The 18115-nt window shown below is 42.8% G+C and overlaps 1 protein-coding gene across 1 annotated transcript in view; it reads left to right on the forward strand.

The window, feature by feature from the left end:
- The window catches only part of LOC141148367 (uncharacterized), a 636575-nt gene that overhangs the window by 418660 nt on the left and 199800 nt on the right, over positions 1–18115 (forward strand). Inside the window, exons 7-9 of the mRNA XM_073635776.1 lie at positions 175–459; positions 8619–8921; positions 12359–12634. Of these exons, the coding sequence (XP_073491877.1) occupies positions 175–459; positions 8619–8921; positions 12359–12634 (864 nt within the window). The remainder of the gene's footprint in view (positions 1–174; positions 460–8618; positions 8922–12358; positions 12635–18115) is intronic.

The raw sequence follows: 18115 nt of genomic DNA on the forward strand, positions 1-18115 counted from the left end.
ACCCATTTGATCAATAGATTACAATTTAGCCAGGCTAGCTACCACCTAGCACAGTTCAATTTACTATCTGTCCTGTTTAGGACCAGGGCGCTACATGAGGCAGACATAAAGATCTGCAGACAATTATAATGGCAATAAACTATATTAACAATGATACTTTCTTTCATTTTGCAGTAAAGAAGCACTTTGTGGACAGACATCGTCATGATCTGATTAATTGGGTGTATGAATTGCAGCCTATCCTAGACAGTCTTCTGAATCCAAATCTCCTGACAAAAGAACAGTATGACTCCATATGCAGCAAAACAACTCCTCAGGAGAAGATGACAGAGCTCTACTGTTTAATTGAAGACTGGGGTGATGGTGACAAGGACAAGTTATATGATTTACTAGGCAAATATAACAGACTCCTAATTAGAGACCTGGAATATAAGGACATGAAATGGCCTCTAACATCCAGTAAGTCAGATATTTTTTCAGTATCCTTTTTTTAAGTCTCATGAACACAGGTGGATTGGCTCATCAGCATCAAATCCTGATGTATTTGGTTTCCCGGGAGGCACAAGTGCAACCAATTCTAGTGCCAGCAGCCTGTCAAAATCCATGACCGGCTTAACGACTGGATGCTGTACCAAGTATTGTTCTCTTTTAGGGCTAATACATTTCGGGACATATCCCCTGAATGCAGGAAATCTAAACCATCACCTAAACCCAATAAAGTGACTGGACTCAGGTAATAGGGATTAACAAATCCTCCTACATACAGTACGTTGTACCTGTTTATCTATAGCTGTCTTTTCCCTACATCAATTCAAAGTGCAGAATTTACAGAGGAACTCTTAGTTCTGAAAAATTAGGGGGTGGAGACCTGACGTTACCTCAGTGAGGAGAGCTCTGAGAGCTGATTGGAGGGAAGGGACACACCCCCTTCACACAGCACACAGGAACCGAGCCGAGGCTGTCACTCTGCTGAAGGTTCCCTCCTTTGTCACCATTTTTCTCTTGGTGTCAGGAAAACCTGTCAGAAGTGACACATGCTGATAGCAGAGGAAGAAGGCAGCAGAGAGAAATGACACTTAGTGCTCTGGACTGAGACAAGTACACCTATTTGAGGGATATGCTTTGTTCATATTTAATGTCTGAGGTTTACAACCACTTTTAGGCTTCCTGTATACTACATCTCCTAAACTTCAGTTTACGCGTTTTTAGAATTGTTTTGCCAAAGTTTCTAAACTCAACTCCATAAAAGCCTGTGTCCATATACATATAGGCTTTCAGCAGAGTTTAGGAGTTGCTGTGGTTAGGTGAGCTTCAACCGCCCTCCCCCTCTCAACCTCCCACTAGGAACGTTTTGACCACCAGCCATGTGAAAATGCAGTACACAGTATCTAACAAGTGAGTACGCCCCTCACATTTTTGCAAATATTTCTTTCTATCTTTTCATGTGACAACACTGAAGAATTTACACTTTGCTGCAATGTAAAGTAGTGAGTGTACAGCTTGTATAACAGTGTAAATTTGTTGTCCCCTCAAAATAATTCAACACAGCCATGTCTAAACTGCTGGCAACAAAAGTAAGTACATCCCTAAGTGAAAATGTCCAAATTGGGCCCACTTAGTAATTTTCCCTCCCCGGTGTCATGTGGCTCATTAGTGTTACAAGGTCTCAGGTGTGAATGGGGAGCAGGTATGTTAAATTTGGTGTAATCGCTCTCACTCTCTCATACTGGTCACTGGAAGTTCAATATGGCACCTCATGGCAAAGGACTCTCTGAGGATCTCAAAAAAATAATTGTTGCTCTACATAAAGATGGCCTAGGCTAGAGGAAGATTGCCAAGACCCTGAAACTGAGCTGCAGCATGATGGCCAAAACCATACAGCGGTTTAACAGGACAGGTTCCACTCAGAACAGGCCCCGCCAAGGTAGACCAAAGAAATTGAGTGCACGTGCTCAGCTTCATATCCAGAGGTTGTCTTTGGGAAATAGACATATGAGTGCTGCCAGCATTGCTGCAGAGGTTGAAGGGGTGGGGGGTCAGCCTGTCAGTGCTCAGACCATACGCCGCACACTGCATCAAATTGATCTGCATGGCTGTCATCCCATAAGGAAGCCTCTTCTAAAGATGATGCACAAGAAAGCCCGCAAACAGTTTGCTGAAGACAAGCAGACTAAGGACATGGATTAATGGAAACATGTCCTGTGGTCTGATGAGACCAAGATAAACGTATTTGGTTCAGATGGTGACAAGCGTGTGTGGCGGCAACCAGGTGAAGAGTACAAAGACAAGTGTGTCTTGCATGGACTACTACCTCTGATTTTTACCCACCATATACTCAACAGTCACCATCATTATATTTTGTTATAATTATTGAGGGTCTTTTTCCCTTTTTTTTCCCCTACACTTTTCATATGGACTCATCTTTGTTAATTATGTAACATTATTTTAGGTTGATGAATACTGTATATCCATTAATGTCACTTAATAGGCTGATTATTGGCATTACGTGTTTTCACATTTATTGTTAATTTTTTACTGTCTAGTTTTATTCCAACACAATTTGGACAATTTTTGATGCTTTCAGTGCAAATTTTAGATTTATCACCTGTTGGTGTCTTTGGTTCACTTTAATTCAATTTTTTAGTTTATCCATACATTATTTATAATTTTTTGTGTCTATATTATCTAGGTCACTTATTAGTCACATTATTTTATAGGTTTTCCACTTACCATTTTTCTTCAGTTGTGAGTGCATTTTACTAGCATTTGATTGGTTAGTGCTTCACAGGTCAATTTATTTAGCGCAGCTTCTCGTTTTTTTTTTTGCACAAAGATAAGTGTGTCTTGTCTACAGTCAAGCATGGTGGTGGGAGTGTCATGGTCTGGGGGTTCATGAGTGCTGCCGGCACTGGGGAGCTACAGTTCATTGAGGGAATTGTGAATGCCAACATGTACTGTGACATACTGAAGCAGAGCATGATCCCCTCCCTTCAGAGACTGGGACACAGGGCAGTATTCCAACATAATAACAACCCCAAACACGCCTCCAAGACAACCACTGCTTTACTAAAGAAGCTGAGGGTAAAAGTGATGGACTGGCCAAGCATGTCTCCAGACCTAAACCCTATTGAGAATCTGTGGGGCATCCTCAAACGGAAGGTGGAGGAGGAGCACAAGGTCTCCAACATCCACCAGCTCCATGATGTCCTCATGGAGGAGTGGAAGAGACTCCAGTGGCAACCTGTGAAGCTCTGGTGACCTCCATTCCCAAGAGGGTTAAGGAAGTGCTGGAAAATAATGGTTTGCCACACAAAATATTGACACTTGGTGCCCAATTTGGACATTTTCACTTAGGGGTGTACTCACTTTTGTCGCTAGCGGTTTAGACATTAATGGCTGTGTATTGAGTTATTTTGAGGGGACAGCAAATTTACACTGTTATACAAGCTGTACACACACTACTTTACATTGTAGCAAAGTGTCATTTCAGTGTTGTTACAGGAAAAGATAGAATACAATATTTACAAAAATGTTAGGGGTGTACTCACTTTTGTGAGATACTGTTATGCTTTTTTCTAAGTGATCATATGACCTCTGTACCCAGCTATAGGGGGCTTAGAGAAGTGGGGTGGAGACTGCAAGGGGGCCTGTCAGCAGGAGAAAAGGAAACATCAGTACACTGATCTTCCCAATGAGAAGATGTACTGAATGGGGGAAGGTGTCCGCACAAGAATAGCCACTGGAGTATAGGCAGACTCTGCTCCCATGTAGAATGCGAAGAAGCAAACTGACCATGTTGGCATAGGTATGCTATGTGTGGTCAGTTTTTAAAAGAAAAAGCAGAGGGACTGGCAGGAACACCAGGTATATTACATAAAGAAAGCAATACAAAGAGAACAGAATACTTTTTAACACATGTACCAAGTACCACAGACACATATCAGGAATATGAAATGTTGTGGTACTGGAACACAGTAAAATTATTATTATTATTTATTTGAAGCTGTGCAGCAGATATAGATACAATATAAACTTCTCATAAATTACAGCCAGTGACCTCGTACAATAATTACATCACGTAGACAGATACATTCTACGAGGCAATCAGTAAGCAAACGCAGTAAATATCGTAAGATCTACAACCCATTGCAAAAAGTATGGAATCATCATTCTTGGAAAATGTTCATTCAGTTTTTTAATTGTGTAGAAAAAAACTAATCACAGACATGCCTCAAAACTATTTTCATTTAACATTCAAACTTTCTGGCTTTAAGAAACAGTTAAAAAAAGAAAAAAAAAAAAAAACTAGTCAGTTGCAACTGTTTTTGCAGATCAAGCAGAGGAAATAAATATGGAATCACTCAATTCTGATGGAATCACTATGTACTTTGCAGTTCTAAAAGAAACATCTGCATTAGATTACATTCTGAAAAATTATGTCATCACCAAACATCCTTTCAATTTCAATAAGAAAAGTGTCCAAAATCTCAATATCAACTTAGTCATTAAATCTTCAATAAATGCCCGTCATCTCCCCCGTACCTTTATCTGACATGCAGCCCCATATCATCAATGATTGTGGAAATATTCATGTTTTCTTTAGGCAGTCAACTTCGTACATTTCATTGGAACGGCACCAAACAAAAGTTCCAGCATCATCACCCCGCCCAATACAGATTGAGGATTCGTCACTGAATATCACTTCCTTCCAGTCATCAACAGTCCATGGTTACTTTACTTTAACCCACTGTAACCTTGTTTTTTTTCTGTTTAGGTGTTAATAATGGTTTCCGTTAATACAAATTAAATGGGAAGGTTGTTAAAGGGAAGCGTACTGGTAGACCAAAGAAGACATCAATTTAGAAAACTTAACGCAATATGCCTTGAAAACTGAAAATGCACAACAAAACAAATGAGGAACAAATGGTCAGAAACTGGAGTCAATGTCTGTGACCGAACTGTAAGACATTGGCTAAAAGAAATTGGGATTTACATACAGAAAAACCAAACGAAAACCATCATTAGGGATGAGCTTCAAGTTTGAGTCAAACTCATGTTCGACTCGAACATCGGCTGTTCGCCAGTTCGCTGAACAGCGAACAAGTTGGGGTGTTCGCGGCAAATTCGGATGCCGCGGAACACCCTTTAAAAGTCTATGGGAGAAATCAAAAGTGCTAATTTTAAAGGCTTATATGCATGGTATTGTCATAAAAAGTGTTTGGGGACCTGCGTCCTGCCCCAGGGGACATGGATAAATGCAAAAAAAGTTTTAAAAACTGACGTTTTTCCGGGAGCAGTGATTTTAATAATGCTTAAACTGAAATAATAAAAGTGTAATATCCCTTTAAATTTCGTACCGGGGGGTGTCTATAGTATGCCTGTAAAGGGGCACATGTTTCCCGTGTTTAGAACAGTCTGACAGCAAAATGACATTTCAAAGGAAAAAAGTCATTTAAAACTACTCGCGGCTATTAATGAATTGCCGGTCCGACAATACACATAAAAGTTCATTGATAAAAACGGCATGGGAATTCCCCACAGGGAAACCCGAACCAAAATTTTTTTAAAAAATGACGTGCGGGTCCCCCTAAATTCCATACCAGGCCCTTCAGGTCTGGTATGGATATTAAGGGGAACCCTGGCCAAAATTTTTTAAAAAATGGCGTGGGGTCCCCCCTTAAAATCTATACCAGACCCTTCAGGTCTGGTATGGATTTTAAGGGGAACCCTGCGCAAGAATTTAAAAAAAAAACGGCATGGGGTCCCCCCAAAAATCCATACCAGACCCTTATCCGAGCACGCAACCTGGCAGGCCGCAGGAAAAGAGGGGGGGACGAGAGAGCACCCCCCCTCCTGAACCATACCAGGCCACATGCCCTCAACATTGGGAGGGTGCTTTGGGGTAGCCCCCAAAACACCTTGTCCCCATGTTGATGGGGACAAGGGTCTCATCCCCACAACCCTTGCCCAGTGGTTGTGGGGGTCTGCGGGCAGGGGGCTTATCGGAATCTGGAAGCCCCCTTTAACAAGGGGACCCCCAGATCCTGGCCCTCCCCCCTGTGTGAAATGGTAAGGGGGTACAAAAGTACCCCTACCATTTCACAAAAAAACTCAAAAATGTTAAAAATTACAAGAGACAGTTTTTGACAATTCCTTTATTTGAATGCTTCTTCTATCTTCTATCTCCTTACTTCTATCTTCTATCTTCCTTCGGTTTCTTCCTCCATCTTCTTCTTCTTCTGGTTCTTCTGGTTCTTCCTCCGGTGTTCTCGTCCGGCATCTCCTCCGCGGTGTCTTCTTATCTTCTTCTCCTCGGCCCGCTCCGCATCCATGATTGCATGGAGGGAGGCTCCCGCTGTGTGACGCTTCTCTCTTCATCTTTTTCTTCATCTTTTCCTCTTCATCTTCTTCTCTTCATCTTCTTGTCTTCATCTTCTTTTCGGCCCGCTCCGCATCCATGATGGCATGGAGGGAGGCTCCCGCTGTGTGACGCTTCTCCTCTTCTGACGGTTCTTAAATAGCGGGGGAGCAGGGCCACCCAGTGACCCCGCCCCCCTCTGACGCACGGGGACCTGACGGGGACTTCCCTGTGGCATTCCCCATGACGTCAGAGGGGCGGGGTCACCCGTTACGTAACCCCGCCCCCTTCTGACATCACGGAATGCCATAGGGAAGTCCCTGTCAAGTCCCAGTGCGTCAAAGGGGGGCAGGGTCACCGGGTGGCCTCGCCCCCCATTATTTAAGAACTGTCAGCAGAGGAGAAGCATCACACAGCGGGAGCCTCCCTCCATGCCATCATGGATGCAGAGCGGCCGAAAAGAAGATGAAGACAAGAAGATGAAGAGAAGAAGATGAAGAGGAAAAGATGAAGAAAAAGATGAAGAGAGAAGCGTCACACAGCGGGAGCCTCCCTCCATGCCATCATGGATGCGGAGCGACCCGAGGAGGAGAAGATAAGAAGACGCCGCGGAGGAGATGCCGGAGGAGAACACCGGAGGAAGAACCAGAAGAACCAGAAGAAGAAGGAGGAAGAAACCGAAGGAAGATAGAAGATAGAAGAAAGAACAAACATATAAATAAAGGAATTGTCAAAAAACTGTCTCTTGTTATTTTTAACATTTTTGACAGTTTGTGAAATGGTGGGGGTACTTTTGTACCCCCTTACAATTTCACACAGGGAGGGGCCGGGATATGGGGTCCCCTTGTTAAAGGGGGCTTCCATATTCCGATAAGCCCCCCATCCGTAGACCCCCACAACCACCGGGCAAGGGTTGTGGGGATGAGGCCCTTGTCCCCATCAACATGGGGACAAGGTGTTTTGGGGGGCTACACCAAAGCACCCTCCCAATGTTGAGGGCATGTGGCCTGGTACAGTTCAGGAGGGGGGGCACTCTCGTCTCCCCCTCTTTTCCTGCGGCCTGCCAGGTTGCGTGCTCGGATAAGGGTCTGGTATGGATTTTGGGGGGACCCCGCCCATTTTTTAAAAAATTTTGGCGCGGGGTTCCCTATAAAATCCATACCAGACCCCAGAATCTTCTGGTATAGATTTTAAGGGGGGACCCCACGCCATTTTTTTAAAAAATTTTGGCCGAGGTGCACCTTAATATCCATACCGGACCTGAAGGGCCTGGTATGGAATTTAGGGGGACCCCCACGTCATTTTTTTTTTTTAATTTTGGTTCGGGGTTCCCCTGTGGGGAGTTCCCATGCCGTTTTTATCAATTAACTTTTATGTGTATTGTCGGACCGGCAATTCATTAATAGCAGCGAGTAGTTTTAAATGACTTTTTTTCCTTTGAAATGTCATTTTGCTGTCAGACTGTTCTAAACACAGGAAACATGCACCCCTTTACAGGCATACTATAGACACTCCCCAGGTATGAAATTTAAAGGGATATTACACTTTTATTGTTTCACTTTAAGCATTATTAAAATCACTGCTCCCGAAAAAACGGCCGTTTTTTATAACTTTTTTTTGCATTGATCCATGTCCTCTGGGGCAGGACCCAGGTCCGCAAACACTTTTTATGACAATAACTTGCATATAAGTCTTTAAAATTAGCACTTTTGATTATTCATGTTCGTGTCTCATAGACTTTAACGGTGTTTGCGTGTTTGAATGAATTTTTGCCTGTTCGCAAGTTCTGGTGCGAACCGAACAGGGGGGTGTTCAGCTCATCCCTAACGATCATTAACACCTAAACAGAAAAAAACAATGTTACAGTGAGCTAAAGAAAAGTAATCATGGACTGTGGATGACTGGATGAAAGTGATATTCAGTGATGAATCACCAATCTGTATTGGGCAGGGTGATGATGCTGGAACTTTTGTTTGGTGCCGTTCCAATGAAATGTATGAAGACGACTGCCTGAAGAAAACAAGCAAATTTCCACAATCATTGATGATATGGGGTTGCATGTCAGGTAAAGGTACGGGGACAATTTTGTAATATAATATATAATTTTTTGAAAATGATATAGAAAAAAACAGCCCCCAGCCAGCACTAACATTTGTGATACCAAATCCTCAAATTTTATTGTACAAAACACATAGACGTGTGATATTTGATTCATACATGGGTTCATGAATATGTGATTCTTTTTTTTTTTTTTTTTTAGGATCTTCTTCTATGTCTTTGGATCAGTCAAAATGGACTCCCAAAGATCTCCTACTCTATTCTCTAGAATATTTGTTCTTGGATGAATTCAGCCATTTTAAGAAGGAACTCTCTGGTTTTGTCTATTATGACAAGCCTGCCATCCCATTGGGGCATCTAGCAAATGCAGACAGTATGTATATAAGTGACAAACTTATAGATTATTACGGAGGTTTCACAGCCCTGGATGTGACAGTACACGTGCTCAAATTGGTTGGTCTGATAAGATTTGCAGAGGAGCTACAAGAGGACATTGATCTATGCGGTGAGTACTGTTCTACAGCTAAGACCTTTTCATACTTTCTTAGGTTATTGTGAAATTCCAGCCAATTTGAAGTTTTGGATAGAGTTAGGTTTAGGGTTTGACCCTGGGGAGTCAATAGAGTTTCTGGTTCTGATGACATGTGGTAGGTGCCTGATACGAATGTTGTGCCCGGGCCGTTTTTGCAGCTCTCACATTTGGGAATCCTGCAAACCAGTTATTACTGTATGTGGCAAGATACTTATTTGATTAGTGCTAGGACTTACAAGCATTTATTGAGCTGGATGACCTCCCCACCCTTAACAAAAAGTTGGATTAAATCAAGTATCGGCATCTTTCTCACAGCCAGGTCAGTGTACCAAGGAGTCTGTCCCGTCTAGAAAGCTAATGCAGTAAATAAGCAACTAAAGCAAAATGAAAGGAAAAAGCTTTTTTTCCCCAGACTAATAAACCATACTGTTTATATTTAACTGAGTGATGGATATTGGGTAGAGAGGGGCACTTTTTTCATCTGGAGGAAAAGAGATTTCATCTCCACATACAGAAAGACATTCACAGTAAAGGCTATGAAAAAGTGGAATAGGCTCCCTCAAGAACTAGTTCTATCCAATTCAGTAGATTGTTTTAAAAAAATGAGCTGAATGCCTTCCTATACGTACAAACTATAACTGGATATTTATAGGTTAGAATACCAGGGGGAAGTTGATCAAGGAAATATCTGATTTGCCTTTTTGGATATCAGGAAGAACTGCATTTTACCCTGCTGGAGCAAATTGGATCATGCTTTATATTTATATTTTTTTGCCTGCCTCTTGATCAACTTTGGGTTTGGCATTCTGTGTATGGAGGTTTTGTATTTTATTCTGTTTATTTATTTATTTCTATTGGTTGAACTAGTTGAACCTGTGTCTTTTTTCAGCCTGACTAACTATGTAACTATGGGGGTTATTTACGAACGGCAAATCCACTTTGCACTACAAGTGCACTTTCAAGTGCAGTCACAGTAAATCTGAGGGGGACGTGCAAGGAAAATAAAAAACAGCATTTTTGCTTGCACATGATTGGATGATAAAATCAGCAGAGCTTCCCCTCATTTCAGAGCTTCCCCTCATATCTACAGCGATCTACAGCGACTGCACTTACAAGTGCACTTTCAAGTGCACTTGCACTGCACTTGTAGTGCAGAATGGATTTCCCTTTAGTAAATCAACCCCTATGTCTTGTATACAGGGTCGAAGCTAGGGGGGCATAAGAGACATGTGCACCGAGCACCACATTGAGAGGGGCCCCACCGGCCAAACCCAACAGCTGCCAGCTGCATACATACTATGTAACCAGCGGGCACTACTGAAGCACCCACTGATTACTTGACAGCTGTCATCTGGAAAGGAAGGGATGTCTCCTATGATCTTCACCTCCTGCCACTCCCCTGGTGGCAGATCTCCTCTACATCACAAGTGCTAGAGCCACAGAAAAGATTCATGTAGCAGCATAGCTCTTGTGATGTAGAGGAGATCAGCAGCTGGGGAAGCGGCAGGGGAGAAGATCGGATGAGGCATTCGAATAACCAGTAGGCGCTTCGGTAGTGCCTACTGGTTACATAGTATGAAGCCCCAGCTTATGATTTTTGCATTTCATGGATATAGTTGGGGCTTATAATTTCACCATGGTGTGTTTTTAAGAATTTGTGAAATAATAACGTGTATATGCTATATTGCAATGGTCACAGCAGCCTAACTTATTGGATTCCATGTATTATGAATAGAAAGTTGGGGGGGGGAGCTTTTATGTAGTTGGGTTACATATTTAATGGCCACAGCAGCCTCACTCTTTAGATTTCATGTATTATGAATAGAAGGCTTGGGGGGGGGGGGGGTAGAATTCTACATGTTTTAAAGTGGTGCGCTGCATCCCACAACCTGTTCTGCCAAGCAATACCCCCAGAGTTGGTATTGAGGGGGAGCAATTTGGCTTCTTCGTCCTGGACACTGAATGACCTTGTCCCAGCACTGCTTGTATAGCCTAGTTACAGAACCAAAATAGGTGAAGCTTCTTAACCTAACAAAAGCTTCTGGTCCATACCTGGTCCAACTTGGCATCTATCAGCTTTCCTGGAAGATTGCCACCTGCCAAATTGACCACAAAAATTGAATTGCCTTAGATTCAGACCTGAATGAATGATTAGTTTCAGTCTCCTATTCCCACAAATTTATGAATATCGCCCATCACTACAAATTCCACCAGTGACTGCTACCAATCAGCACTGAGACAGCCTGGCACAGACCACCATTATATGGGGAGCATATATTCTTCAGGTATTCACATACGGAAATAGGATATAGATGAGAACTTTAGACCAGATTAGATTAAAGTAGAGCTATGAGCACTATAGGCACATTTATTTTTTCGATTTTGGATGGAGTAAGGGAGGGTTATAACCCCTGTCAGATTTTTTTTCGCTATCCCATTGCGGAGATCTCCCTTCATTTTCTGTCCCATAGCCAAACAGGAAGTGATAGAAAATCCCTGCAAATTAAGGAAGTTCCTTGGTGACCCCCTGGTCACCAGAAATAGTGTTTCCCCATTGGAAGATTTCCCCTCTATTTCTTTTCGGGGAAACTTTTCTTTTACTTTCACTTTCAATGATAATGGTAAACAGGACAAACAGAGAGGGTAATTCTCCTTAACGGGGGGGGGGGGGGGGGCACAGACAACAATAAAAACTGACAGGTATTCTAATCCAACTTCACTCTATCCAAAACTAAAAAAAAGTTTTGCCTTTAGTTATACTTTAACCCTTTCAGACCAGATAGAAAATGTTTCTCAGCATATTGTGCTCAATACTACATACAAGTTATAGTTTCCATCAGACTAGGATCAGATGGTCACACACCACAGTTCTCTGGTACAACAGTTTTTATTGAGTAAAACAAAAGATACTAAAGAAACACATTTCAAAGATCTCAAAGAAAAAAGTAGAAGCATCTGGCATCTAGTGTTGGAAGTGACAATGAGTAACTAGGCATGGAGGCCAAGGACATAGTGAGTAAAAGGGAGTGTGATCATTATCTCATAATGTGGGAGGTGGTAAAAAGAAAAAGAGGGGAGCAGGAGGGGAATGTGGGAAGAGAAAATGTTTTCGACATCCAGAAGGCGGAACAAAGCAAGGGGGGAAAAACCACAGTTTTGATATTTTCCTTGGCATATTATTGTTGGCATTTGGATAGGTTTATCACATTGGATATTTAAAATTTGAACATAACTTTAACACTCGCTCGATTTTTATGGTACTAGACCCATCCTTTGGAAAAACTTGATAGATAAGTTAATAATGGTGCCAGTTATACGAGTATTTGTTTCCTTTTTATAGTGCAGTCCCATCATATCCAACATTCTTTAAATTATATTCTTTTCTCTTTTTGCGATCCATTCAAAAAAAGGTTTGAGGACACCTGAAGTCATTTTAGTATATATTCTGGATAAACTCGAACAATATAATTTCATGCAATTTAAAAATAACTTGTCTGAGCTTTGTGAAGAAGACAAACATCCCTTTCCACAAAGGCTAAAAGATTCTGCTGATAGGATTACCACAGCGGACCTTCTCATACTGCTCAATGGAAAACAAGAGGCTCTGAATGTGACAGTCCGAATACTGCATAACATCCATGTGATGCGATTAGCAAGAGATTTGGAGAACTGGGTCTCGCCACATGGTAAATATATTTCTTTTCGACAAGGGCAGAAACTGTTATTAAGGTACAGCAATTTCAAGGAGATGTAGTAAATAGTTTTCTACTAATAGGTTATATAAAATAATAGTCAAAACGTATCCACATTTACCATGTGACACTAACAAGGTTGAGACACCCCAATAACTGAATAAGAAAACAGAGTGTCACCCTTATTCTGTTAAAGTTCACCTGTCTGCAAGATCAGGTATGTTCAAATCTTTGTCCGTAGGTTCAGCAAGGATTGGCACATTTCATATATCTCCAGCCTACAGACATCCTAAATTCCATTACAACAGAGAAGCCATTTTAAATGAAGTAAACATTTCTCAGAGGGTCTTCTGTTTCACCTCAGAAATGGAGAAATTCTTCCATCACATAACTTAGCAGACCACTGATAACCAGAGATTTGAAATGAGGGCTATTATATATCCCATCACAGCATGTTTATTATACTGGCCAGGGTTATAAAACCAATTTATTTTAACGGCATGAGGAAGCATGAAATCCAGCCTAAGTAATTACATCAACTAACATCCATTATTAGTCCTAGCTAACAACTTACGGTATTTGGCAGCCTGCTAATCTGTTAACATAAACCGCCTTGATTCATTCTTAGGTGAAAAAAAAAGAAGTGTTATGTTACACTATGTGATTTAATATGCTCTGTGTCTTTAAGATTTGTTCCCTCTGTCTATCTGAAATCTCTCTCCCACCGTAGTTCTGTATATCCCCCTTCCTCTCTCTGATTCATTGTGCTCAGTATACCTCATGCTGTAACATGTTTACATGAGTCCGAACAGTAGAAAAACGGAGTTCCACAGACTAATTACAAGATTTCTGCATGATAGTACTGATACAGACAAGACTTATTGCAAGAAAGAATAAGACCCCTTTCACACCGAGGGTATTTTGCAGGCGCTATAGCGTTAAAAATAGCGCCTGCAATCCGCCCTCAAACAGCTGCTGAGGGCTTTCACACTGGAGCGGTGCGCTGGCAGGATGTCAGGAAAAGTCCTGCCAGCAGCTTCTTTGGAGCGGTGTGTTTACCGCTCCGCCCCATTGAAATCAATGGGCCAGCGCTGGGATACCGCCGGCAAAACGCCGCTATTGCGGGCAGTTTTAACCCTTTCTCTGCCGCTAGCAGGGGGTAAAAGCGCCCGCTAGCGGCCGAAATGTGCCGCAAACCCAATGGTAAAACGCCGCTAAATATAGTGGCGTTTTACCGCCGACGCTATAGGCGGCTCGGTGTGAAAGGGGTCTTAGTCAGCAGCACGTAGAAAGCCTCATAACCTGAGTCCAGGCTGCATGGTGTCATATTACAGCACACAGATCCTGCCTGCTTAACACTCAGCCATTATCTGCCATGAGTTACCACGACTCTGAATGTGAACACACAGCAGCCCCAGCACAAGATCCTGAGCCAACTGATAGTTACCCAAACGCTCAGTCAAACCAACTTGAAAAGTAATGGAGCATTTTGAAGCTTTAAGAACCGAATTGTTTAATAGCTTGAAACTGTTTTGGGAGAAGATTGTTTCTGAATCTAATACAGTGTCTGTTGAATGTGAACTACTGACACTAGAGGGCGGGATAAACAACTTTCTGTTTCATATGAGCTCTATTAGTTTACCAGTAACAAGTTCATCAATGTATTACAAAACATGAACACAGCAGGTTCACTGGAGAAATTAAAGAATTTCAAGGCTCTTATGCCCCGTACACACGGTCGGATTTTCCGATGGAAAATGTCCAATCGGAGCGTGTTGTCAGAAATTCCGACCATGTGTGGGCTCCATCGGACATTTTCCATCGGATTTTCCGACATACAAAGTTTGAGAGCAGGATATAAAATTTTCCGACAACAAAATCCGTTGTCGGAAATTCCAATCGTGTGTACACAAATCCGACGGACAAAGTGCCACGCATGCTCAGAATAAATAAAGACATGAAAGCTATTGGCCACTGCCCCATTTATAGTCCCGACATAAGTGTTTTACGTCACCGCGTTCAGAACGATCGGATTTTCCGACAACTTTGTGTGACCGTGTGTATGCAAGACAAGTTTGAGCCAACATCCATCGGAAAAAATCCTAGGATTTTGTTGTCGGAATGTCCGAACAAAGTCAGACCGTGTGTACGGGGCATTATACTCCGTACACACAAACGGAAATTCCACCAGCAAAAGTCCAATATGAGCATTTGGTCGGAAATTTTGACCGTGTGTATGCTCCATCGGTCTTTTGCTGGCGGAAGTTCTCTATTTTTCCTGTGGAAAAAGTTCCTATCGGACATTCCGTTCGTCTGTATGCAATTCCAACGCGCAAAAAAACACGCATGCTCGGAAACAATTCGATGCATGCTCAGGAGCATTGAATTTCATTTTCTCGGCTCATCGTAGTGTTGTACGTCACAGCATTCTTGACGGTCGAAAGTTCAGAGAACTTTTGTGTGACCGTGTGTAAGCTTGAGCGGAATTCCGTTGGAAAAACCATCCAAGATTTTTCCGAAGGAAATTCCGCTTGTGTGTACAGGGCATTAAAGGGGTTGTAAAGGTAAAAAATTTTTCACCTTAATGCATTCTATGCATTAAGGTAAAAAAACTTTTGACAATACCGCCGCCCCCAGCCCCCCCGTTTTACTTACCTGATGCCTCGAATCTTCGCTGCTCGTTCTCGTCATCTCCACTGCAGCTCAGCCTGGTCGCTGATTGGCTGCAGTGGATGGATTGAAAGCAGCGCAGCCATTGGCTCGCGCTGCTGTCAATCACATCCGATGACGCGGCGCGCCGGGGGGCGGGGCCGAGTGATACAGCGAGCGGCTATAGCCGCCGGCTGTATCACGGGAGCACGCCCGCAAGCGCTCACCACCATGCGAGGGAGCTCGCATTAAGGTGGTGAATGCTTGCGGGGAGGAGCTGAAACAGCCGCCGGGGGACCCCAGAAGACCAGGTTCGGGGCCACTCTGTGCAGAACGAGCTGCACAGTGAAGGTAAGTATAACATGTTTGTTATTTTTAAAAAAAAATAATTTTACCTTTACAACCCCTTTAATCTTGAAAGAGTTTTATCCAGCAAACCAAATTAAAGGCAGAAGCAAACTTAGAGCTGCTACAGGACACTGCATCTCACAGATCTGTTTCCACCAGACATTCTAAAAAGTCTTCTAGAAGCCATAGTTCAAAATACTCAACACTCAGTGAGCGACTTATTAGTGTCTGCACTGAAGCAGAAGCCAGTAAGGTGCAGGTCGCATATGCAGAAAAGAGAGCAGAGTTGGAAGCCCAGACAGCACATCAAAGAGCAGAGTTGGAAGCTCAAACTGCACATCAAAGAGCAACTATAGAAATCTTAAATGAACAGTGTAAACATGATGCAGCTATGGCAAAGCTAAGGGTACTAGAGCAAGCTATCAGTGCAGACAAAGGTGCAAGTGAGAAAGACAGCATCAACCTAAACATAGCAGATATGGAGGATCCCCTCAAATGCACTAAAGACTTTGTCCTAAGCCACTGCGGTGTACACTTCATCGTCTCCAATGCTCCTGACAACATAGACTTCTTCACAGCTTCAAGTTAAAGAGCTTCCAGCAACTTCCTGCACGCAAAATCACTCCAATGCATTTCCTGACTGCCTACCTAACCTCCTAACCTTCCTTCTTACGTAACAGAGCATCAGAGCAAGCTGCAAACAAGTCATTAATTTCCAGTCATCGGTACAGCCTTGAATCAACGTATCATTTGAACAACTGACTTCAAGGAAGCAACTCACCTCAAAGCATCTGCTGGACCATATTTCCCTGTGTTCTTTAACAACAATGTCAAGGATAGTGCAATCAGCAACATTCAGCCAACATCATCTTGCATAAAGGCAGAGACAACTGAGACAGCAGAGTTTTTGAGGTACATACTTCGCAGAGAGCTCACAAAGACTGGTCTTACAAGTTTTGATGACCAACCTGGGAACTACAGAAGCTGGAAATGTGCTTTCAGAACTGCAATCAGTGATCTTGGCATTACAGCTGCTGAAAAATTGGATCTGCTGATCAGATGGCTTGGTCCTCTACCTGCTGCACGTGTTAAGCCATTAAGATCAGTTTTCATGGACAATCCTACAGCAGGCCTCACAGCTGCATGGGACTGACTAGAGCAAAGTTATGGCAGTCCAGAAGCTATAGAAAATACCTTGTTCATGCATCTGGAAACCTTCCCAAAGATATCTGGTAAGGACAACAAGAGTTCCAGAGACTGAGTGACCTTCTTCTTGAGCTTCAGCTAGCCAAGGCACACCCAAAACTACCTGGACTCAGTTACCTTGACACTGCAAGAGGGGTAAACCCAATCGTCTCCAAGCTCGCGTATGGTTTACAAGAGAAATGGTCTGCACTAGGGTCATCATACAAAAAAGAGAACAAAGTTTCCTTCCCTCCATTCCCTTTCTTCTGGGAATTCATCAGGAAAATTGCAGAGACCAAGAACGATCCAAGTTTTTCCTACGGTGAGTACAGTCTCTTCTCGCATTTTCCTAAGAGAACCAGTCTTCAGGGCAAATAGAGGCCCGGTATTCGTGAAAAAGACTGACATCCTTCCCACTCCTACCACAGTTGTGGCCACGGACAAACAGAGTAGGAAGATTGAAAACCCTAACAGACTGTCCCATTCACAAGAAGCCACACCCCCTCAAATGTATTGGCTTTAGGAAAAAGCCTCTTGAAGAGCGTAAGGAGCTTTTAAAGACATTTAGGGTATGTTTCAGGTGCTGTGCTTCTACAGAACATTTTGCAAGGGACTGTAATGTGTCCATAGAGTGCATAGAGTGTGGCTCTGAAGAGCATGTGCAAGCCCTCCATCCACTTGAGCCCAGCTCCGCACAACCTGCTAACTCTTCTCCCAGGTTAACGCATGGCGGGAAGAATACAGACCAAGTGCCTAATTCTGCCATAATTTCTTCATCCTGCACTGAAGTTTGTGGAGAAGCTGTGATAAGTCCTGTGCTAAAATATGCTTGGTGAACATATACCACAAGGACCAACCAGAAAAGATTCTAAAGGCGTATGCTATCTTAGATGATCAGAGCAATAGATCGCTTGCAAAATCAGAACTGTTTAATCTATTTGAAATAAAAGGCAAAGCTCATCCTTACACCTTGGGTACCTGTAGTGGAACTACAGAGGTTTCTGGAAGAAGGGCTCATGGACTCATGGTATCTTCTCTAAAAGGTAACTTGCAATTACCCATACCTACACTTGTTGAGTGCAATCAGATGCCTGCTAACAGTGAAGAAATCCATACTCCAGCTGCTGCTTTCCATCACCCTCACCTGAAGGTAATAGCAAATGAGATACCGCCTCTTGACAAAGATGCTCAGATCCTTCTTCTGTTAGGAAGAGATATTCTAATGCCCCGTACACACGGTCGGATTTTCCGATGGAAAATGTCCGATCGGAGCGTGTTGTCGGAAATTCCGAC

Source organism: Aquarana catesbeiana, linkage group LG06, assembly GCF_042186555.1.
Source record: "Aquarana catesbeiana isolate 2022-GZ linkage group LG06, ASM4218655v1, whole genome shotgun sequence".
Lineage (NCBI taxonomy): Eukaryota > Metazoa > Chordata > Amphibia > Anura > Ranidae > Aquarana > Aquarana catesbeiana.